At 35.3% G+C, this 25,392-nt stretch overlaps 1 protein-coding gene across 3 annotated transcripts in view; it reads right to left on the bottom strand.

Annotated features, from left to right (window-relative positions):
• The window catches only part of HMGCLL1 (3-hydroxymethyl-3-methylglutaryl-CoA lyase like 1), a 180,749-nt gene that overhangs the window by 67,727 nt on the left and 87,630 nt on the right, over nucleotides 1-25,392 (bottom strand). For 2 of the 3 annotated variants that reach the window (XM_021692059.1, XM_021692060.1), the window contains 2 exons: nucleotides 21,957-22,020; nucleotides 17,948-18,136 (listed from right to left, as the gene is read on the bottom strand). In XM_021692059.1, the coding sequence (XP_021547734.1) occupies nucleotides 17,948-18,136; nucleotides 21,957-22,020 (253 nt within the window). The remainder of the gene's footprint in view (nucleotides 1-17,947; nucleotides 18,137-21,956; nucleotides 22,021-25,392) is intronic. The other variant, XM_021692061.1, reaches the window with a different exon arrangement.

The following is a 25,392-nucleotide window of genomic DNA, read 5'->3' as shown; positions in this document are numbered from 1 at the left end:
AGTAAACAAACAAAACAATGGAAAAGACTGATTAAACCAAGAACTGGTTCTTTGAAAAGAGAAACAAAATTGCTAAATCTTTAGCTAGACCCAACAAGAAAATAGAATTCAAATGAGTAAAATCAGAAATAAAAAAGAAGTAACAACTGACACCACAGAAATACAAAGGATTATAAGAGAATACTACCAAAAATTATATGCCAACACATTGGATAACCTAGAAGAAATAGACAAATTTCTAGAAACATGCAAATTTCCAAAACTGAGTCAGAAAGAAAAAATCTGAACAGATGAGGTAGTAGCAACAAAATTGAATCAGTAATCAAAAAACTCCAAACAAGCAAAAGTCCAGGACCAGATAGATTCACGGGTGAATTTTTATCAAACATTTAAAGAAGAGTCAATACTTGTTCTCCTCCAACTATTCCAAAAAATAAAAGAGGAAGAAAAGCTTCCAAATATATTCTGTAAAGCCATAATTACCCTGATACCAAAACAGATAAAGACTACAAAAATAGAAAACTACTGGCCAATATTCCTGATGAACATAGATGCAAAATCCTCAACAAAATATTAGCAAATCACATTCAACAATATGTTAAAAGTATTATTCACCACAAATGGAATTTATTCCAGGGATGCAAAGATGGTGCAATATTTGCAAATCAATGTGATAAACAACAAAAGGAAGGATAACAATGAGATGATCATTTCAATATATACAGAAAAAAACATTTGACAAAATTTAACATCAGGTCATGATAAAACCTCTCAACAAATTGGGTTTAGAGGGGGCATACCTTAACATAATAAAGGCCATACATGAAAAACCCACAGCTAACATTATACTCAATGGTTAAAAAATGAGGACTTTTACTCTAAGATCGGTAATGGGACAGGGATATCCACTCTCTACTTATCTCAACATAGAACTGAGTTCTAGCCATAGCAATCAGACAAGGAAGAAAGGCATCCAAATTGGCGTGGAAGTTCAACTGTTACTATTTGCTGATGACATGATACTATACATAGAAAAGCCTAAAAACTCCACCAAAAAACTATTAGAATAAATGAATTCAGTAAAGTTGCAGGATACAAAATTAATACATACAGTTTTTGTGTTTCTATACACTAATAATGAAGTAGTAGAAAGAGAAATTAAGAAGACAATTCTATTTGCAATTCCACCAAAAAGAATAAAAAAAACCTAGGAATAAATTTAACCAAGGAGGTAAAAGACCTGTACTCTAAAAACTATAAAATGTTGATAAAAGAAATGGAAGACTGCACAAACAAATGTCAAGATTATCCATGCTCATGGATTGGAAGAATTAATACTGTTAAATGTCCACACTACCCAAAACTATCTACAGATTCAATGAAATCCCTATCAAAATACCAATAGCATTTTTCACAGACCTAGAGTAATACTCAAATTTGTATGAAACCACACAAGATCCCAAATAGCCAAAGTAATCTTGAGAAAGAAGAACAAAAAAAACTGGAAGTATCACAAACTCAGATTTCAGGATACACTACAAAACTAGAGTAATCAAAACAGTATGGTACTGGCACAAAAACAGACACACAGGTCAGGAAAACTGAATAGAGAACCTTGAAATAAACTCTTATATGATCAATTAATCTATAACAAAGGAGGCAAGAATGTACAATGGGGAAAGGATAGTCTTTACAATATGTGGTGCTGAGAAAACTAGATATCCACAAGCAAAAAAAAAAAAAAAAAAAGAAACTAGACCACTTTCTCATGTGTCCAAAAATAAACTAAAATGGATTAAAGACCTAAATGTGAAACCTGAAACCATAAAAATCCTCAAGAACACATAAGCAGTAATTTCTCTGACATTGGCCTTGTCACATTTTTCTAGATATATCTCCTTAAGCAAAAGAAACAAAAGACAAAATAAATTATTGCAACTATACCAAAAAAGCTTTTGTACAGCAAAGAAAACTATCAACAAAACAATAAGGCAACCTACTGAATGGGAGAAAATTCCGCAAATGATATATCTGATAAGGAGTTAATATCTAAAATAAAGAATGTATACAAATCAAAACCACATAATAATCTCATTAAAAATGGACAGAGCAGTTGAATAGACATTTTTCCAAGGAAGATATAAACATATCCAGCAGTCACATGAAAAGACGCTCAACATTACTAATCATCAGGGAAATGCAAATCAAACTCACAATGAGATACGATTTCACAGAATGGCTAGAATCAAAAAGACAAAAAATAACAAGTGTTTGGTGAGGATGTGAAGAAAGAGGAACACTTGTACACTGTTGTTGAGGATGTAAACTGGTGCAGTCACTGTGAAAAACAGTATGGAGGTTCTTCAAAAAGATGAAAATAGTAATACTATACGATCCAGTAATTCCGCTACTGGGTATCTATCAGCATATATGCACCCCTATGATCACTGTATTGTTATCTATAATAACAAGATATGGAAGCAACTAAAGTGTTTGTCAATAGATGAAGAGATAAAAAATAAATGATGTATATACACAATGGAATATTCTTCAGCCATAAAAGATAAGATCTTACCATTTGCAACAATATGGATGTCCCTAGAGGGTATTATGCTAAATGTAACAAGTCAAAGAAGGTCAAATACAATATCACTTCACTTATATGTGGAAAATAAAAAAAGAAAAGCAGAAAAAGACTCATAAATACAGAATAAGCTGATGGTTGCCAGAGGGGAGGGAGGTAGGAGGATGGGCAAAATTAGTGAAATGGAATGGGAGATACAGAGTTCCAGTTATGGAATAAGTCACAAGGACAAAAGGTACAGCATAAGAAATATGGTCAATGGTGTTATAGTAGTGTCTTATGTCTAATGTAACATTTTGTGTCAACTATATTTAAAAAAAAAAAGACAAAAAAGTGTAAAAATTAGCAAGAAAAAAATAGAGACGTACACGCAAGGGAACCCATATAAGACTATCCGTGGATTTCTCAAGAGAAACTTTTCAGGCCAGTGGAGAAGAAAAGGATATACTCAAATACTGAAACAAAAAAACTGTACAGATGACTGGGTGGTACAGTCCATTAAGCATCTGACTCTTGGTTCTGCTCAGGTTGTGATCTCATGGTTGTGAATTTGAATCCCACATCAAGTTCTGTGCTCTGCGTGGAGTCTGCTTCAGATTCTCTCTCCCTCTCCCTCTATTCCTAATTCGTGCTTTCTTTCAAATATTTTTTTTTAAAGAAAAACATGTCAATCAATATTTCTATACCAGCCAAGCTGTCCTAAAGGACTGAAGTAGGGATGACAATGAGTTATCACCTCATACCTGTATAATGGCCTTCATTAAAAAGACAAGAGATTACAAATGTTGCCAAGAATGAGGAGGAAAGGGAGCCCTTCTGTACTGTTGGTGGATTGTAAACAAGTATGGCCACTATGGAAAACAATATGGATAATCCTCAAAAAAAATAAATAAAACTACTGTATGGCCCAGGAATTCCACTTCTAGGAATATATCCAAAAGAAACCTACAACACTATCTTGAAAAGTTATGTGTATCCCATGTCCACTGCAGCAGTGACAGATGAATGCAAGAAGTTTTTGTGGTATATATACACCCAATGAAATACTCAGCCATAAAAAATGAGGAAATCCTGCCAATTCTGCCAACATGGATGGACCTTGAGAGCGCTATGCTAAGTGAAATAAGTCAGACAGAGAAAGACAAATGCTATATGATCTCACACGTGGACTCTAAGAACAAAACACCCCACCGAACTAAGAAAAAAAGATTCTATTTTTGGTTAACAGAGACCATGGTAGAGGAAGGGGGATTTGGAGTAAAGTGGTCAAAAGTACCGGTTTCCAGTTATAAGATACATAAACACTTGGGATATAACATACAACATGATGACTGTAGTTGTCATTGCTGTATGACTTACAGGAATGTTGTTAGAGTAAATCCTGAGGTCTCATAACAAGCAAAATTTTTGTATTTCTGTTTTGCTTTTTCTTTTTATTGTATCTATATGAGATGATGGATGCTAACTAAGCCTATCATGGTAATAATTTCACAAAAAATATAAGTGTGATCATTTTGCTGTATATCTGAAACTTACGGTGATTTCAATTATATCTCAATAAAATCACAAAAAGACAATTATTACAAAATATATTTTACTTAACTTGAGAAGTCTTTAGAAATATGTATCCATAACCTGATTTTTAATTATTTACAGATTTTTATTTATTTTTTTAAAGATTTTATTTATCTGAGAGAGAGAGAATGAGAGAGAGAACATGAGACAAGAGAGGGTCAGAGGCAGAAGCAGACTCCCTGCTGAGTGGGGAGCCCGATGGGGGACTCGATCCTGGGACTCCAGGATCATGACCTGAGCGAAGGCAGTTGCTTAACCAACTGAGCCACCCAGGCACCCCTTACACAGATTTTTAAAAATGTAAGTCTGTAGAACTTAAATTTGTAACCTAGGTGAAAATAACATTACCTAAACAATTTGACATGATTTCAATTATTTTGAGAGATGAAAATATTATTGAGTAAAGTGATGGTATTTCATCTGCTTCTTTTTGTCTATCATACCTAATAGCAGAGACACTGTCCCATGGAAGGTAGACAAATTTTTGGTTAAGCGAGCATTTTAAAATAAATTATAAAATAATTCTAAATGGTCACAATTGATAGGCATAATTTCCATTGTATGTTCTGCTCTATATTAAAGAAATTTATAAATAATGGAAAAAACTTCGTAGCTTCCAGTTTGGGATTCCACATTTGACACGCACTTCTTAAACTTCTCTTCTCCACTGACTATTCTTGAAGTTAACTTTTACTGAGAGTCCTAAAACCAAGTTTGGTATGCTACAGTGAGTAGTTTTATAAAAATGAGATCTAACAGCCATATTAGTAACATATATTACTTCTACCTAGTTCAAGCCCAGAGCTAGAAATATCTGGCAACATATGAGAAAGTTGTTCAAACAATAAAGCTGAGGGATTCTTGACTTCGGCTTAGTAGGGTATCAGTGGTTCCAATATTCTGTGTGTGTGCTTGTTTTTGTTTGTAGTGTTGGGCATACAACCATTAACTTGTTACATTACAATAAGTCAAAAACTAGTCAAGAGAATAATACTTTACATTAATACCAAACTGACCAATTTCAAACCAATATTCTAAAGGAAAATGAGCATTCACATTACATTCAGTAGCAAGATTATATGTGGTATATACAGTTTCCTTGTAAATATGAACTTCCAAGAGACAAAAAAATTGAGAAAAAAAACTTGGAAAAAATTAGAAAATGAAAAGCTGACTGTGTTTTTATACAAATAGGGCAAAACAACAAGATTTCCAAATTGAAACCATATGTGTTGAGAGATGTGATGAGTACTTGGTTGAAAACAAGATCGTGAACACAAGGTTAAAACAATAAGATGAGACATTTACAGAATGAATAAGAGAGGTGCTTGAAAAGATAGTGAGTTTTGAAATTTCCATCTCTTATGCCAAGGGAAGAATTATATCATATCCTGGCCCAAAGAGCCACCAATAATATAAAAGCCAAAGTTAAGTACTAAAGAGAAGAAAGACTAGAGTGGGAAGGAAATAACTGTATGAATAGATGTTATTTTTTTTTCCTGAAGGTGATAACAGCAACAAGGATTCATTTTAAATTAAGAATGGTTATTTTTTAAAAACTGGTAAAAATATTTACCAGGAGGAGTCTGTCCTCCTGATTCGAAACTTGCATTCTTATGTGCAAAGAAAATGAAATAACAGCTTTAGCCAAGGATTTCTGTCTTACTTGGTACACCCAGACGTAAAGACAAAGAGAGAGACATCCATTAATCTAATTTTTGGAATAAAATGGTCATGCTAATAAAATCAAAACTTCTAAGAAGAGCAAACAAGATATTTTGATTAACTATAACTGCTATGTATTGATGAAAATTTCATGAAAGAGATATGAACATGTTCTTTATCTTCTAGGATGATAGACATTTTGCATATGAGGGAATGGGAATCTAGAAAAATATGAAACTTTCTCAATATCATATTCTATAGATAATGGAAAACTCAGTGTCTAAGCATAATGTTGCAAGTCATAAGTGAAAAAAAGAAGTACCCACTGGGTGAACACTAGGTAATTTCAAGAAAATGAAGCAAACAGCACCACATTCAGGCTCATAGGGAGTGAAAAGACATCAAATAAGTCCACTCTTCACTTTCTACTCCAAGCTGCATGGTTCTTTATTCTACTTTTCTGTTCTCCAGGACTGCACCTTCAATCCACTCAGCCTTTGGCTCCCAAGGAAGATGATCTAATATGTGTTAGGGATTTTCCTGGATCCTGAGAACTGTGACTGGTGAGAATGGAAATCATAAGGTGTAGGGTTCTCCATGCATACCCCTTTATCCCAGAGTGTCAATCAATTGTAAATTAAAGGTTCTGATATAGTTGGGAAAACAAGGATTGTTTTGCAAAGTTAAACCACAATTAAAAACAAAACAAAATATTCTGCTGATGAATTCAGTGTTTTTCTTTACAGTCTCATAGAATCTTTTCTAAATAGAAAAAAAAAAAAAAAAAACAACCCTCGAGGCGCCTGGGTGGCTCAGTCCTTAAGCATCTGCCTTCGGCTCAGGTCATGATCCCAGGGTCCTGGGATGGAGCTTCGCATCAGGCTCCCTGCTCAGTGGGAAGCCTGCTTCTCCCTCTCCCACTCCCCCTGCTTGTGTTCCTTCTCTCGCTGTGTCTCTCTCTGTCAAATAAATAAAAGCTTAAAAAAAAAACCCTCAATCAATTTTTATAACATTTGCCTATTAAATCAGCAGGGATGCATTGCTGTAGGAGACACAGAGCATTTTTGGACATATTTTCTTTTGTGGTGAGCTTCAAGCTTATGATCTAAGCATAATCCATTGTATAAAGATAAAATACTTTCATTTTTAGCATATTACAGTAGAATTTCATGTATTTTTATATGCTGATTAATTGAATGCCAGTTTACAATGCCATCTAGTTCAGAAGCTGCTTTTCTACCTCTTTTAAATACCTGTAGAGGGGCACCTATGTGCCTCAGTAGGTTAAGTGTCTGCCTCTGCCTCAGGTCCTAGGATCGAGCCACACATCGGGCTCCTTGCTCAGCGGGGAGCCTGCTTCTCCCTCTGCCTGCTGCTCCCCCTGCTTGTGCTTGCTCACTCTGACAAAAAAATTAAACAACACCTGGGATTTGTAGAAACAGTTAAAAATTGTTATCTCTGAAAACAAAAAACTAACTGATCACCTATTGCTAAAACCAGAGAGTTTATATTAATAAAAAGATATTGGAGGTAAACAAAAAGAAAGCAACATCATTCAAATATTTAATCATTTTTCATCCCCGATATAAGCCATCTAAACACTTGAAAAAAATAGGAAGGTACTTTTTTCATCTTGTTCACACTGACTTTTATGGCTCAGGAGCCCTGCTTGTACACACTTGAAATTTGGACAACGCTAAACTTCTGCTGGACTTCTTGTCCTCTTTTATTTTTTTCTTTTTAAATAATTTACACATTATCCCACCTTTCGATGAGAATATCTTCCAACAGAATACTGTGCTGGAGAAAGCTAATTGTGTAGAAAAAAAAATTATAATCAAAAAGTTTTGAAAATACAGAGTGAGATATCACCTACTCTGTCTCCATGCCACCAATTAACACGTACTGTTTTTTGTGGTACTGGATTTCATTTGTTTTTCTCCGTTTTTACCCAGTTATAAAGACAAGTCATTTGAGGAAAAAAAAAGATTGTGCAATTGTCTGGTATTAAGTAGATTAAATAATTTGTTCACTAGTGTTTTACTCAGGTACTTGGGAACATGAGAAGGGTGAAACTCAATTTTTACATAAAAAATTAAGACAAGTATATTGGTTCACATACGTTTCTTCCATTACTAAAATGTTGTATGTTTTGTCACCTCATTTTCTTGCTTTTTCAGTTTTGAGTGGTTATAAATATCCCACACTTATAGCTGTAGTTTCAGAATTATTTCTCTATATTAAATACCTGATAATTATGAATTCTTGACTTCCATACAATTATGTACAGTTGAGTAAGTCATATGTTCAAGTAATAAAAACACACAATAAAACCTGGGAACCCAAGAAAGATCTCTCTACTCCACGATTAGTATGTGCTTTCCAGACTGAGGGGTGATGTTCCATTTATAACTCTCATTTGTTTCCTACCATTGTGGCCAAGTTTCCACTTATTATATGTCTCCTTGCCTTAATATTAACTTCCAGTTTAGAGCACTGTAAACTGTTTCTCGAGCCCTAAATTAAAGCAAATGATATCCACTCCACATCCACCACCAATTTTACTAGAAGCCACTTCAAAGATTCCATTTTAAAAAATGAAGTATGGCCACTGCTTCCCGAAGCCAAGGTTAGCCCCGTTCATAATGAAGTGGAACTCTCTCTGATTTCCCTTCTATTTAAACACCGGCAGTTTTTTCCAAGACATCTTCTCTCCTCCACTAAAGGTAAAGCTGGTCATTTTGTTGTTGTGGCTGTTGTTACTGGGGAGGGGATGGGAGAGGAGAAAAGAACCCTGGAGAACTCAGCCTTACTCAATGCTTCCGGGGACCAGCACACTTGTGTTTACAGGGACAGTCCAGTACCACATCCACCTCCGTTTATGAACATGCAAGTTCCAAAACATTAAAGATGGTCTCAGCTACACTCAGTTTCAAAGAGAGCGGCAGTGTATATTTCTTTCTTATGTTGTCACTGACTTATCAAACTGTATAGATATGGATGACAAAAGAGACAAAAGAACTTTACAAGGTCAACTTTTGGCTTCCTCAGCAGGTCTCTGCTTTTTGACCTTTTCCTCACTTGTTCATTTAACCTTGCCTCCTCAGCTTTACATCATGTTGCTTCTTAGATAAACCATTGTTACCCTCTTCTTTACCTACTTATACTGTGACTACAACTTAAGCTCTGGGGCAATGTAAGACCAGCTGGAAGTACACTCTTGCTTTCCCAGACCCCCTGCCCCCATTTTGCTGTCCTACCTCCCATAGTTACCTGGTGCTTGTGCACATAGTACAAGAGTAGAAAACACAGTTATAGACACCTGTAGATACATTTCCTACCAACTGCCACAGGAGCTGATGAGAATGCCCACCCTCTTGGGGTGCCTGGGTGGCTCAGTTGGTTAAGGGTCTGCCTTCAGCTCAGGTCATGATCCGGGGGTCCTGGGATCTAGTTCTATATCGGGCTCTCTGCTCAGTGGGGAGTCTGCTTGTCCCCCTACCTCTGCCTGGCTGGGCTCACTCTCTCTAGGTCTCACTCTCTCTCTCAAATAAATAAATAAAATTAAAAAAAAAAAAAATACCCACCTTCTTAGCCCGTTCCCTCCCTTGACACACACAACACACACACACACATATCTCAAATAGTTCATCTTAAGTTGAAGATGTTTTCTTTCAGAAAAGACCTGAAGGTGTCACTAACCCACAACCATTTAAAGGTAATTTATCTGCCCGATTCTTTCATTCTGCAGGTGATGTGAATTTGAACCCTGCATCCACATGGGGGTTGACAAAAGGTTATTAAGTATAAAGAGGGACCAGGTGTTTCTCCTCTATACATAGTCAAAGCCATAATGAATACTCTTGCCCTCTCCCCTTGTGAGGTGGAAGTTTTGCTGGTTCGTCCTTTGAGGGTATGGCATTTTAGAGGGGTCTCTCCATTTTATACCGGTTCCCATGCATGCTCCCTATATCTTACTTGGGCCCAGGGTTGTTTCCTGACCCTTAATATGGCTGTTGTAGGATGAGAAAATGACCCAGGATTTTGGTCCTTGCTTCTTTCCAAATAGACACTCTGCAATTCAACTAATTCAGCATATGTCATAAAGCTTAGCTTCTCTCCTGAATATATTTGTCTTCTCTCAGTTCCTAGGACATAATCCTCCCCTCTCCCAAGTACTTTTGACCAAGTGGTGTTTCATCTGCTTGAAGTACTCTTTTCATACACTGCCATGCACACACAGACACACCCATTATAGGGGTTAGTTCTCATGCTTTACATATGATTTTAAACATTACTTCCTCAAATAATCCTTGTTAACCATTAAAATCACAATAGGGAATCAGCAATATTTTGCATTTTGGCATTTTCAAGAGGCAGAAATTTGGGTGCCCAGATTTTGCACTATTATCCTGAATCCCAAATAACTAAATTGTCATTCATCATATAGTAAATATACTATAAAAAATAAATTACTACTAAAAGTGTTATCATATAGAAGATATACCCATATGAAGGAATGAGAAAGGGAAGGGGAAGGGAAGGACAGAAGTGAGAGGAGAAGGAGGAGAGAGAGAGAGAGAGAGATTGAAAAAAGGAATATCCATATCAGAGGGGTGGGGGTAGTGGGAGAGACAGATGTCTTCAGGAACGTGCTGGTCAGGAACACTTAATAAGTTACAGTTGTAGCTGAACACAGAATCCTGAAGTGATGCCTAGTTCTCTATTGTTTTAGAAACTAGAATACCTAGGAAGGGAAAATGGTAAAAATTCCCACACCCAAAAGTCCATGGGATATCAGTTTCTGTTCTAATTCAATACAATATTCCTTGCTTGCTTCCCGAGGATAAATATGGATTTGTGCACATATACTACAAAGTCAAAATAAGCTTTTTCTAGGACTTGATCTTCGCATTGTTTTTTAACTTCTGCCAAACAACTGTACACTTCAGGTCTATGACATAAAGCTTCACATATTGATTTTCAGCCTCATAAGAAAGTTTTGATACGGTCTTATCTTTAGTTGTCAAAATCTTAGGTTCTAAAAACATCACATGAACCTATTTTTAGCTGAGTTTAACAAACTAACACTAATTTTATGATATACCCTTATAATAATTTTTATATGTATTGTTTTAAATAAAAACATTCAAAATAACTAAGTTATTAGAATTTAATAAGTAATTTTTAATCATCCAACTTTCCAGATCTCTTCACTTTGATTATCTAAAAGCCTATGTTTGACAAAAACCAGGGATTTGCAGACAAAAGGATGTCTGCAATATCAGAAAAATATGTTAAACAAAATATAGAATATTTCAGTGCTGTATCTTCTCATAATAGAGCACCAAATTATCAACAAGAACATTACATGAACACAATAGAACACTCTATCTTTGTATTTTGTACTCCTCAGAATGCCATTATACTTTAATCTATTAAATTATATGGCTGAGAGCACGTAAGAGTTGATAAAACCAGACGTAGATCTACAAAGATTAATACTTTAAAAAGAATAAATTCAGGACTGAGGGGCTCAAGATAGTGGCATAAGAAGACTCTGGGCTTGCCTCCTCACACAGACACATTGAGTCTATACCTATATATGGAGCAATTCCTCCTGAAGAGGAACTGAGGGCTGAATGAACTGCTTCTTCACAACAAGGGATAGAGGGACCATATGACGAATGGCAGGAAAGAACCAGACATGGTAGCAATGGAAATCCTACCTCTATACTATGAACTGCAGAATGAAGGATAGGGCTGGCCTGTGCACAGATTTGTCTGACCTGCAATATAGCAAAAAAGCAGTGGTTTGAAGGGCGCCTAGACTTTAAGTTAAGGAAGCCTATTTATTTACCCTAAAGTATTCGATCAAATGGTGGGGAAATTGCTGGAGCTCTCTCTCTGGGATTGGAGGTATTGGGGAGCACCATTGTTTCCATTCCCTCTCCACACTGATAGCTCAGATAAGAGCAGAGTCCAGGCATCTAGCCAGCCTGCTGACTCAGTGAGCTCTGAGCCCTTAGCCCACACCAGCTCTAGCAGTCCCCATAATATAGTTCTCCCAACAAAGTCCCCCAACCGATGCCACCCCATACATAGCTGTCCCACCAAGGATGTTCCTGCATAGCATACAATGTGACACCTCCAGTGTGTACCCACTACAGCTCCAGCCATTTTGCCAAGGCATCCTGGACACAAACCAACCTGAGACATCTCCTGCCTGTGCCCATGCTGCCAGGACACCTCCTGTATGAAGCACCCAACCCAATTCTATCCCAGCTCCAGCCAGAGAGCCAAAGCCTCCAGGCACATGCAGTCTACAAAGGGGATGTTCCTATACAAGGCCACTCCTTTAAGACTGGGACAGGTAGCTGTTTCACCTAACTCATAGAAACAAACACAGAAAGTTAGACAAAATTAGGAGTCAATGAATATGCTTCAAGCAAAAGAACAAGACAAAGCTTAAAAAAAAAATAAATGAAACAGAGATAAGCAAACTACCTGACAAAGGGTTCAAAATTATTGTTATAAAGAAGCCCACTGGACTTGAGAGTAGATAAACTCAGTAAGAATTTCAACAGAAAAAAAATTTTAAAAAGGAACCAGTTAAAGCTGAGCAATACAATAACTGAAATGACAAATGCACTATCAATAGTAGATTAGCAGATGCAAAAGAATGGATCAGCAATCTGGAAGAAAGGGTAATGGAAAGCACCCAAGATGGGCAACAAAAACAAAATTTTTTTTAAACAAGAATAGGTTAAGGAAGCTGAAACAACATCAAGTATATTAGCATTCACAATATAGGGATCCCAGAAGAAGAAGTGAGAGAGAAAGGCACAGAAAAATTACTAAAAAAATAAGAGCTGAAAATTTCCCTAAGGTGGGGAATGAAAAAGACTAACAGGTCCAGGTAGAACAAAGAACCACTAATAGGATGAACCCAGAAAGGTCCACACCAAGACACAGAATAATTAAAATGTCAACAATTAAAGAGAAAATCTTAAAAGCACCAAGAGAAAAGCAACTAATTACATACAAGGAAAATTCATAAGGTTGTCAGCTGATTTTTCAGCAGAAACTTTTCAGGCCAGAAGAAAGTGGCATGATATACTCAGAGTACTAAAAAGAAAAAAAACCTACAACTAAGAATACTCTACATGGCAAGATTATTTCAGAATTGAAGGAGAGAGTTTCCCACACAAACAAAAGTTAAAGTTCATCACCTTTAAGCCAGCCTTATTAAAAGTGTTAAAGGGACTTCTTTAAATGGAAAAGGCAATAACTAGAAGAAAAATATTAATGGAAAAAATTGCACTAGTAAAAGCAAACATACAAACATAAAAAGGTAGTAAATCAATCAAGTATAAAGCTAGTATGAAGATTAAAAAAGGAAAATCAATTCTGTTTAAAATATTAAGGGATTCACAAAATCAAAGATAGAAAATAGACATCATATACATAAAACATGGAGAGGGAGGAATAAAAATGTCCTTATTAACATCATCATTAATACATGTGTTCTAACTTAAGCAACCATCAGCTTAATATTAACTTCTATACACTTAGGATGTTGTATATGAACCTCATGGTAAACACAATCCAAAGACCTATAATAGATTCACAAAAATTAAAGACAAAGATACTCAAGCATAACATCAAGGAAAATCACTCATCAAAAGGGAAGAGAGCAAGAGAAGAAGGAAGAAACACAGAAGAACTACAAAAACAACATGAGAACAATTAACAAAATGGCAAAAGGTATAAACCTATCAATAATTAAATATAAATACCCTAAATGTTCCATCAAAAGACATAGGGTGACTGAATGAAAAAAAAAAAGCAAGCCCCATCTCTAAGATGCCTACAAGAGACTAACTTCAGACCTAAACATATATAGAGAGACTGAAAGTGAAGGGATGGAAAAGACATACCATGCAAATGGAAACAAAAAGCTAGGATAGCAATATTATATAACACAAAATAGACTTTAGAACAAAGATTGTAACAAGAGACAAAAAGGACATTACATAATGATAAAGGAATCAATCCAAGAACAGGATATAACAATTATAAATATCTATGCACCCAACCACAGGAGCAACTAAATATATAGAATATTAATAGACATAAAGGGAGGAATTGACAGCAATACAATAATAGTAGGGAAACTGACCACCCCATTTACATCAATGGGTGGATCATCCAGACAGACCACCCCATTTACATCAATGGGTGCATCATCCAGACAGAAAATTGATAAAGAAATGCTGGCTTTAAACAACACATTAGACCAGATGGACTTAACAGATATATACAGAAATTCCATCCAAAAATGGTAGAATACACATTCTTTCAAGTGTAGATGGAACATTCTCAAGAGATCACATGTTAGGACACAAAACATGTCTCAATAAATTTAACAAGACTGACATTATATCAAGGATCTTTTCCAAACATGACAGAATGAAACTAGAAATAAATTACAAGAAAAAAAAGAAAACAAGCGGATGCCGAACAACATGCTAGTAAACAACCAGTGGGTCTCCAAAAAAATCAAAGAGCAAATCAAAAAATACATGGGGACAAATGAAGACAGAAACACATTGGATCAAAATCTTTGAGACATAGCAAAAGCAGTTCTAAGAGGGAAGTTGAGAGAGGAAAAAAAGTCTATCTCAAGAAACAATAAAAATCTCAAAAAAACAATCTAATATTATGCCTAAAGAAATTAGAAAAAGAACAAACAAAGCCCAGAGTTAGTAGAAAGAAGTAATAAAGATCAGAGTGAAATAAATGAAATAGAGACTAAAAATACAGTAGAAAAGATTATTGAAATTAAGATCAGGTCTTTGAAAAGGTAAACAAAATTGACAGCCAGATTCATCAAGAAAAAAAAAAAAAGAGAGGGGACACAAATAAATAAAATCAGAAATGAAAGAAGAGAAATAACAACCAACACCACAGAAATACAAAGAATTATGAGACTACTATGAAAAATTATGCACCCTCATTTGGACATCCTAAAAGAAATGGAGAAATTCCTAGAAATATATACTCTTCCTATACTGAATAAGGAAAATGGGAAATCGGAAAAGCCTGATTACCATCCATGAAATTGAATCAGTAATAAAAAAATTCCCAACAAGCAAAATTCCATAACCAGGTGGCTTCACAGGTTAATTCTACCAAACATATAAAGAAGAGTTAATATCTATCCTTCTCAAACTATCCCAAAAAAATTATAGGAAGGAAAGCTTCCTAATTCATTCTACAAAACCATCATTACCCTGATACAAAAAACAAAAACAAAAAAGATAAAAAACACTATTAAAAAAGAAAATTACTAAGAGGCTAATTTCTCTGATGAACAGAGGTGCAAAATCCTCAACAAAATATTATCAACCAAATAAATAATACATTAAGGATCATTCACCATAATCAAGTGGGATTTATTCCAGGGATGCAAGGATGATTGAATATCCACAAATCAATATACATGATATACCACATTAACATAATGAGGAATAAAAATCTTATTATCATCTCAATAGATGCAGATAAAGCACTTGATGAAATTCAACATCACTTAATAAAAACTCTCAAAAAAGTGGGTTTAAAGGTAACATTCCTCTACATAGTAAAGGCCACATATGAACAACCCACAGCTAATATCATACTCGATGGTAAAAAGCAGAAACCTTTTCCCCTAAGATCAGGAATATCCAATCTTGCCAGTTTTATTCAACATAGTACTAAAAATCTTAGCTTCAACAATCAGACAAAAAAAAAAATCCAAATTGTTATGGAAGAAGTATAACTGTCACTATTTGCAAATGACATGACACTATATATAAGACCCTAAAGACTAGACCCAAAATGCTGTTAGCATTACAAAATGAATTAAGTAATGTTGCAAGATAGAAAATAAAGAAAAATCCGTTGCATTTCTATACAGTAATAACAAAGAGGAAGAAAAAAAAATGAAGTAAGCAACCCCATTTACAATTGCATCAATAAGAATAAAATGCCTAGGAATAAATTTAACCAAGCAGGAAAGACATGCAGTTTGAAATCTGTAAGATGTTAAATAAAGAAACTGAAGATGACAGTTTCCAGAAATGGAAAGCTATATCATGCTTATGGATTAGAAGAATTAATATCATTAAAATGTTCATATAAGCCATAATAATCTAAAGATTCAATGCAATCCTTATCAAAATACCAACAGCATTTTTCACATAACTACAACAAACAATGCTAAAATTTGTAGGGAATTACATAGCACCCTGAATAGCCAAAGCAATCTTGAGAAAGAAAAACAAAGCTGGAGGTATCACAATCCCAGATTCCAAAATATATTACAAAGCTAAAGTAATTAAAACAGCATGGCCCTGGCACAAAAATAGACGCATAGATCAGTAGAACAGGATAGAGGGCCCAGAAATAAACCCATCGTTTCATGGTCAATTCATCTATGACAAAGGACATCAGAATATATGAAAGAAGTCAAGAATATACAATAGGGAAAGACCATCTGTTTAATAAATGGTTCTGGGAAAACTGGACAGCCATATGCAAAAGAATGAAACTAGACCACTATCTTTACACCATACACACACAAATAAACTCAAAATGGATTAAAAACATAAATATGAGACCTGACACCATAAAACTCTTAATATAAAACATAGGCAGTAATCTCTTAGACACTGGCCTTAGCAATATTTTTCTATACTTATCTCCTCAGGCACAGAGAACAAAACCATAATTAAACTATTGGAACTACACCAACATAAAAAAACTTTGGCACAGTGAAGGAAACCAACAGAACAAAAAGGCATCCTACTGAATGGGAGAAGATATTTGCAAATGATGTATCCGATAAGGAGATAACATCGAAAATATATTAAGAACTTAAACACACTTTAACACCAAAAAAATCCAATTACAAATAGGAAGAGAACCTGAATAGACATGTTTTTTTAAAGAAGATACACAGATGGCCAACAGACACAGGCAAAGAGATTCAGTATGAGTGATCATCAGGGAAATACAAATCACAACCACAATGAGATATTGGCTCATACTTGTCAGAATGGCTAGTATCAAAAAGACAAGTGCTAGTGAAGATGTGGAGAAAAAGCAACCCTCGTGTACTGTTGTTGGAAATGTAAATTGATGCAGCCACTGTGGAAAAACGGTATGGAATTGCCTCAAAAAATTAGGAATAGAAATACCATACAACCCAGTATTTCAACTTCTGGGCATTTACCTGAAGAAAACAAAAACACTAATTTAAAAAGATAAATGCACCTATCCATTCTGTGGCAGCATTATTTACAATAACCAAGATATGAAAGCAATTTTTGTGTCCATGAATAGATGAAAGGAGAAAGAAGATATGGTACATATATACACAGTGCAGTATTACTCAGCCACAAAAAGGAATGAAATCTTGCCATTTGCAACAACATGAACATTGCAAATAAGCCAGATGGAAAAGACAAATACTTCATGTATAATAATATAGGTCTGCAAACAAGCCATACAGGGAAAGACAAATACTATACGATTTCTCTTACATGTGGAATCTAAAAACCAAAACAAACAAGCAAATAGGCTCCTAAATACAGAGAACAAACACTTGGTTGCCAAAAGGGAGGTGGGTAGGGGGAATGGGTAAAATAGATGAACAGTATTAAAAAGTAAGTACAAACTTCCAGTTATAAAACAAAGTCATAAGCATGACAAGCATGTGGAACATAGTCAATATTGTAGTAAGTAACAGAGAGTAACTACACTTACTGTGGTGGTCATTTCATAATATATATAATTATTGAATTACTATGTTGCACCTAAAACTAATATTGTATGTCAACTACCCTACAGTAAAAAAAGAACAAATTTTATCAAATCAAATTAACAGCAGTAGGAGACATCATTGTCCTAAAAATAAATGTGTAATTTTCAGATATTTCCTGAGTGCTTGTCATGTGGTAGACACTGTTTAAGCACTATATTCATAGCAATTTATAAATGTTATCCCACTAATACTCTTAATGTTTATAAGTAAGGATACCCATTTTGCACATACACACAAATAATACAAAATACCTGAAGGGCCATAAGGATATTTGCTAAGGCTTGTCCATATGTGTCATGGCAGTGAACAGCAAGAGCACTAGGTGGGATTTCTTTCATGACACTCTCCAACATTCTCTTCATGCTTCCTGGAGTTCCCACTCCAATGGTGTCTCCCAGAGAGATCTCATAACAGCCCATGCCATACAATCTCTTAGATACCTGTCGGGAAAGGTGAGGAGCTAGTAAAACAATGGAAATGGACAGTCTCAAACCCTGTTATTCCTTAACAAACATCATCCAGAAGTAAAAGTCACAACTAAGATCAGTTACGTATCCATGGGAAACATTTATTTTAGTTTTCTGGTCTTTTTCCTGTTTATTAAATCCTAAGCATTATATAAAGGTTTTAAAGACATTACTATATTTTTCTAATATTCAAATTTGCCTTAGAATCGTAACTATCTATTTACATAGTTTGGTTATGAAATTATAAGCTACAATTTCAATTATGGGAGGCTTACTTTCTCAACCCTATCATCAAAACAGGAACATTACAAATTTACTTTGGAAGTAGTATTTCTTGAGACGTTAGATTAGAGGTCAAGAGATATCAATACTAGTTCCAGCTCTGTCAGTAAGTAGTTTTGTGATTGATAGAATCACCTAATATTTCTAACTTAATTTTTCCGGCTTATAAATGGATGCATTTGTGCAAAGTAAACTGTAAGTTCCCTTCATGCTGGGTAACTAATGTCACTTTCAAAGAGCAATATGAGTTTGCAAGAAGGCAGCATGGTATGTTAACAAAGACATGAGTTCTGAAATCAGACAAGCCTGGATTTAAATCTCAGCTTCCACCCATGCTAGTCATGTGATACTGGGTAGAAGATTAACCTTTTTAAGCCTCAGTCTCTTTTCTGTAAAATAGAGACAACAAATACTCTTATTAGCATATTTTCTAAGCCTTATTATTTTTTTTAAAGATTTTATTTTATTTATTTGAGAGAGAGACTGAGATAGAGAGAGCATGAGAGGGGGGAGGGTCAGAGGCAGAGGGAGAAACAGACTCCCCACTGAGCAGGGAGCCCGATGTGGGACTTGATCCCGGGACTCCAGGATCATGACCTGAGCCAAAGGCAGTCGCTTAACCAACTGAGCCACCCAGGCACCCCTAAGCCTTATTAATTTTTAAACATTGTATTAATGATGATGTTAATAAGGACATGTTGAGTCCTTATTAATGAGAATATATAAAAAATCGCTTTGTACAATATCTGACATTTGTAAAAAGTACTGTAACTCATTTATTATGTATTTCTTCAGTGCCCATTTTATGACAGGCACTAGTTTAGGTGCTGGGATATAATAAGCATATAAGTATTGAGATGGTTTATGCTGTCAACTGAGGATTGAACTCAATTCCACTCAAAAAAGTGTAAATACAAGTAAAATAAGAATTTTGGAACAAAGAAACAGGATTCTAAGAGCATGTAGCAAAGGATATTGACCTACATTTATCAGGTAGGAAGGGCCTAAGTGAGAGCTTGAGATAAAGTAGGCGTTAACTTGTTGAAGAGGGTGAGAAGAAGGGTACAAGAAGAATGTTTCAAGTGGAATATAACGTGTTCCAGACAGCTGAAATAGAAAATGCAAAGGGCATTCCAGATAGGAAAAAAATACAAAGGGTAGGTGTGGCAAGAAAGCAAAAACCAAGGGGGGAATGAAGCTACATAAATCTGGTGAGGTAGGCATAGGACAAACCATGCAGAGCCTTGCAAACAAGCCAAGCTGAGAATTTTGGTTGAGGATTCTTTCATAAGAGCAATAGGAAGCCACAATGGACTGTTGGGGTAATGGGGGTAGTGGCAATATTAATCTTTCAGAAAGGCACTATCAACAATATCAAAAACAGGTTGGAGGGCACTCAGAAGGGCCCCCTAGTCCAAGTAGGAGACTATTACTGGATGGAAACTTGGATTTTAAAAAAAAAAAAAGGCATAATGTTCATTCTTCCCTACTGCCTATTAAATGCTGGAATTTCTTAATGGCCAGGTAAAGGACAATGAAGTTTCAAAAGAGAAACCTAACCACAGTTGGATGAAAACCCAGTCAAGGGAGTTTAAGGAAACAAGGGTGTCATCAAGGACAAGTGGTCAGTAGTCCCAAATTCTGCTAAGATGTCAAGATGAGTACTGAATATGATCTTGCATTTTTTAACCCAAGTGCTAAGTGGTGGTCTTACAAAGAGGGATTTCAGGGGCGCCTGGGTGGCTCAGTCGTTGAGCGTCTGCCTTCGGCTCAGGTCATGATCCCAGGGTACTGGGATCGAGCCCCGCATCAGGCTCCCTGCTGAGCGGGAGGCCTGCTTCTCCCTCTCCCACTCCCCCTGCTTGTGTTCCCTCTCTCGCTGTGTCTCTCTGTCAAATAAATAAATAAAGTCTTTAAAAATAAAAAAAAAAAGAGAGGGATTTCAGTGAAGTGAATGGTCTAGAAGTCACCTTGGAGGATGATAAAGAGCTGGTGGCACCTGAGGAAATAAACACCAGTAGTGTAGACAGCCCTTTGAAGAAGTTTAGATGTAGAAGGATAAAAATAGGTAACCAGTAAATAGATGTGGATGCTTAATTAAGAAAGGAAGCTTTCAGATGGCAGAGACTTGAACGTGTTCAAGTGTCAACAGGAAGAATTCTAAGCAGTTGAATATACAGGGGAGTAAACAAGAGGAACTAGAAGCTTGAACAGACTGAACAGTTTGCAATGCTGACTGCAGGCAGTAAGAGAGGGAGTCGGCCACAAAACCTAGTAGAAGAGTACAGAAGGCTCATTTAAAGTTGCTGGTCATCAACTAACGCTTCCAATCTGCCTATTATGCAATTCTCTTCAACAACTCCTCAGGCATTCTGGTGCAGGCATGGAGAGGCTGAGGGTATGTGTGGTACGTCCAGAGACTCCACAAGGCAAAAGGCAGAAAAGCAAGGGGTTTGGTGTACAGGTAGAGTTGGAGCCTCATTTTTTGCGGAGCCTGAAGTGATATCATTTTGGAAATTTTAAGAAAAGAATATGTATTTGTAAATGCAAATTAATAACAAAGTCTTAGAAGGGTCCCATGCAGGTGAAGGACTACAACACGGAAGAATCCTTATTTTATAGTGTATCTGCCTCTGTGTGTAAAGGTCTTAAGAATAGACTGTGGGACAACACTCATTTGAAAAAAATCTGCAGTAAATTTCAAAAGTTCAAATGAATGCACAAAAGAGGAATGGCTTTAGCCAAACTGAAGGTTTATCCTCATAAATTCTGATTTTCTAACAATGCTCTATCTTCATGACTTTGGTAACGCATTACAAAATATATGAAAATAACAGCCTTAACAACAGGTGCACAGTAATATAGTTCACATACAAATGTGTTTCTGAGAGCCTAATATAGTCTCAAAGACTGAATATTTTGTCTTCATTAGTATCAATTAATAAACAAGAACAGGAAGTAGAAAATGAACTTCAATAAGCAGGTCTTTAATGGATATAATCTATCACCACAAAATTGCTCTCTAATAAAAGCAACTTGAATCTCAGCAGTAAGAGCTCTTGGATCTTAAAGGAACAAAAGCAGTGTACAGCAAAAGCAGTGTATACTCTGATACAAGTGTCAAAGTATGCAGGACAAAAACAAAGGGAGCCTACCTGAGCAACCAAAGCAAAGTTCAAGTGTGTGTGCACAAACTGTCCCAACATTCTGATGGAATGTGGAAAGGCCCTCACTGCATTCTGCCCATGTAAAAATGAAACAGGTGTTTTTATTCCTTCACCTTTGAGCACCCAAATGATAAGACTCAAAGGTTATTTAACTTTGAGGAGTTGTAGCCAATATATCCATCTGCAGTGTCAAAATGAAACAGTTAAGTAATCAAACTTGTCTTCCATTCCATGGTTCTCCTTAAACTCTGTTGTCAGATGCAAAACACAGTAAGGAAAATAGGCCACTTTTAAAAATAATATACATCATTTTACCAAGAACCAGAAAACCAGGGGTATCTTACTTCTGTCACTTTTTGTGGTGTGATGTTTCCTTCATACGGACAGCCCAGGGCACAAGACACATACCTAAATTTAAAATACAGAATCATATAAATATATGGATGATGGATAAGTCATTTCCTAATTTTCATTTTATCAAAATTAAGAAATAGCTAAAAAGTCATCAAAAATGTATTTTACACCAGTTCATTACTATTCTCAGAATAAACAAAAACAATTTTGGAACATTTTCAATTGATCTCACATTTTTATCTAGTAATTACAATTTGATATGTTATCTGATGGCAGATAGGAATAAGATAACATGTGTTTATCTTGTGGAGTTATTTATACAACAGCAATATATGAACATTCGAAGCAGAAAATATCACTGAACTACATAGTTTTATTTAAGTACATACATTCAATTGTTAAATATCCAGGTCTTTGGACTCAGAGAGAGATAGCATGTAGATGACTAACTGAATTTCTTTTTACTCCCATTTGGATCTTTTGGACTTATTTAGATACAGTCATTAATCACCCCAAAACTTCTAAACCTGGCCACAACCTCAAAGTTCATCTTGTTTATCTCCTGTGGGTATACTTAAATCATCCCAAACAGAAGAGTTTCTAGTCTGTTTAAAAGACTCCAAATAAAGATATTCCATAAGCTTCAACAATTTAATATAAAAAGTCAAGTCTTTCCTGAAATGATAATACTTTTCCATCTTAAGTATTAAGCTTTAGAAAAAGCCTGTTTTAGCTATTTTCAGCTCAACACCAATCCCATTTTATTAAACTTTCCTCAGAGATTTTACAACGCTTCTATTAAAATAATGCATCATGTGTTTGATTGTCAGGGATGAAGCAATTCACATGAGACAGGGGTGGTAGGAAATGAGGCTGGAGATCCAATTTTCTGAGCGAGAATATAACAGGATTTAGATAATAAGGCCCTTGAATGCCATGCCAAGGAGTCTGAACTTTGAGATCACTCAAAGTTATTAGGTAATATAGTGACAAGATCAGAGTAATTTTCCAGGAATGTTAACTCTTTGAGAACTCTGGAAGTGGTTGCCAGAGGAAAGGTGCAGGCAAAAACAAGACAAACCATAAAACCATTATTTCTATGATTCCAAGATGCTGTCCATTATAAGATACACTATGAATTTCATAACAGATTTTGGAGTGAAAAAGTAAACTATATATTCAATGATTCAATCCATTAAAATGTGAATAAAAGTTGTGTTTTGTGATTCAAATAAATAAGCAATTTACTAAATCAGGTAAGCAGTGATGAAGACAGAGAAGGAATAAAGAGGTTAATTCAATTAAAATTTGAAAGTTATGCTGGAGAGGAAATCCATTTCTCTGCTCCAATAATTACTATAATTTAATCTTGTTTGAATAATCTGTATAAATTTAATCAAGACAACTGGAAAGAAAATGTTACATAAACCTAACACTTGGAAAAGGAGGCTAAGGTTGAAAAAGAACAAACATTTTCAATTCAGATACAATGATTATAGATAAATATGTATTTTCTGTGTGTGTGTGTGTGTGTGTATAATCACCTTTATTCTAAACCCAAAATATCTAAATGTGATTAAATAGAAAATCCAAGCCATGCATTTACATGCCATCCCTCTAAATATATATATAAAAAAAAAATAAAGAAAAAAAAAGTGCAAAACAATAAAAGCAAAACAAAACCAACCTCTCCTGCATTCTCAACTAATCTGGCCATAGCTACCCCTTTGTGCTGTAATTTTAAGTTGGCCACGTGCATTTTCATTCACTCAAGTTTTCCCTGATTGCTTTCCAGGTTTGCCTGGTCTTCATATTCCACCGATTCCAACTTTGTCCATGTGCATTTTCATTCATTCAAGTTTTCCCTCTGATTCCTTCCCAGGTTTGCCTGGGTCTTCATATTTCACTGCATTCATCTTCACATATTCTTCTCCATCCTTGTAGGTGGCCACTCCTTTAACCTATTCACACATGGAGCTACTTTCTCCAAAACAAACATAAGGATTCTCAACTATGTTCATTAACTTACTTTAATATTCTATAAGCACAGGTTGGCAAACTAAGACCCACAGGCCAAATCCTGCTCATTAGTCTTTTGCAAGTAAATTTTATTGGAACAACGCCATGCCCATCTGTTTACCTATTATCCATGGCTATTTCTGCATTGTAAGAGCAGAGGTGAGGAGTCACACAGAGACCATTTGACCCACAAAACCTAAAATACTACTGTCTGGTCCTTTACAGAAAAAACTTGCTGCTGGTAATAAGTGAAATACTTTCATGAGTGTGAGAATGTCTCTACCATGATAAAAATAGTCTACATCATCTGCTTTGACTAGTGGCTAGAGTCAATGTCTAGATTTCCGCTCTTCTCTAGCAATTAGAGTGGCTCTCAAACTTGCCCACACAGAATCACCTGGGGAGCTTAAAAAACAAAACCATGATGGTTAGGACACACTCCAAACCAATTAAATCACAAACTTAGGAAATGAAATTCAACCACTAATATTTCAAAATAATTTCTAAATCTCCATTATTTTTTTAAAATTGAAAACCACTAAACCATTAGCAATACTACCGCCCCTGGATTGCCTGATTCCCTTGCATAAAAAAGGGGACAATACACAGATTTGAGAGTAGCTAGTCTCAAGAATCTCCTATTATGCCATAGAAACTTTGATCTATTTTTGATTCGCTGGTGGTTCAATTTCTCACAGACCTATCTCAAATCGTTCTACTCTGATGAAGCCCCAAACTACAACCTCTCCATTTCTTTTTTTTATCCAGTTTCTTACTTCTGGCTTAATGTCCTTTAGTACTTTTTTCCACCAATGGTTGAGTTTAGCAGACCATTTTGTCAGCAAATGATTTTATTTCACCTTAATTAATGTATAATAGTTTGGCTACGTATAAAATCCAGGTTAAGTTATTCTACCTTTTTGAACATATTTCACTATCTCTGCTCTCAGTTTTACTGATGAGAAATTTGCTATCTAGTGGTAAGGCCTCTATAGCAATTTTATAGTAATTTGTTCTCTATTATCTTTAGGATTCTCTGTTTATATCTAATATTCTACATTTTACCATGAGAATGTCAAGACTTGTTATACTTCTTTAATATTTACATTGATGTTTTTCTTCAAATCTAGAAAATCCTCAAGGTATTAATTCATCAAACCTATCTCTCACATCTGATTTCCTTTTTTTCTCCTGAAAATCTTGTTAGGCATGCTCTCTTAACCTCACTTTCAAAAGTTCTATTAATTTTTTCTGTGTTTTATTATTGCAATTTCCTTAAATCCTACTTCCAGTAATACCCCTTTCAACTGTATGTAATCTGCTGTTCAATGCAATCATTGTTTTCATTTAATAAATATATTTTTAAAGAAATGTTTCTTTTTGTAAAAGCTTCATTATTTTTTATAA

The sequence above is a fragment of the Neomonachus schauinslandi genome, chromosome 8 (assembly GCF_002201575.2).
Source record: "Neomonachus schauinslandi chromosome 8, ASM220157v2, whole genome shotgun sequence".
Lineage (NCBI taxonomy): Eukaryota > Metazoa > Chordata > Mammalia > Carnivora > Phocidae > Neomonachus > Neomonachus schauinslandi.
The sequence above is the reverse complement of the archived record's forward strand: the minus strand, read 5'-3'. Positions and strand labels throughout refer to the sequence as shown.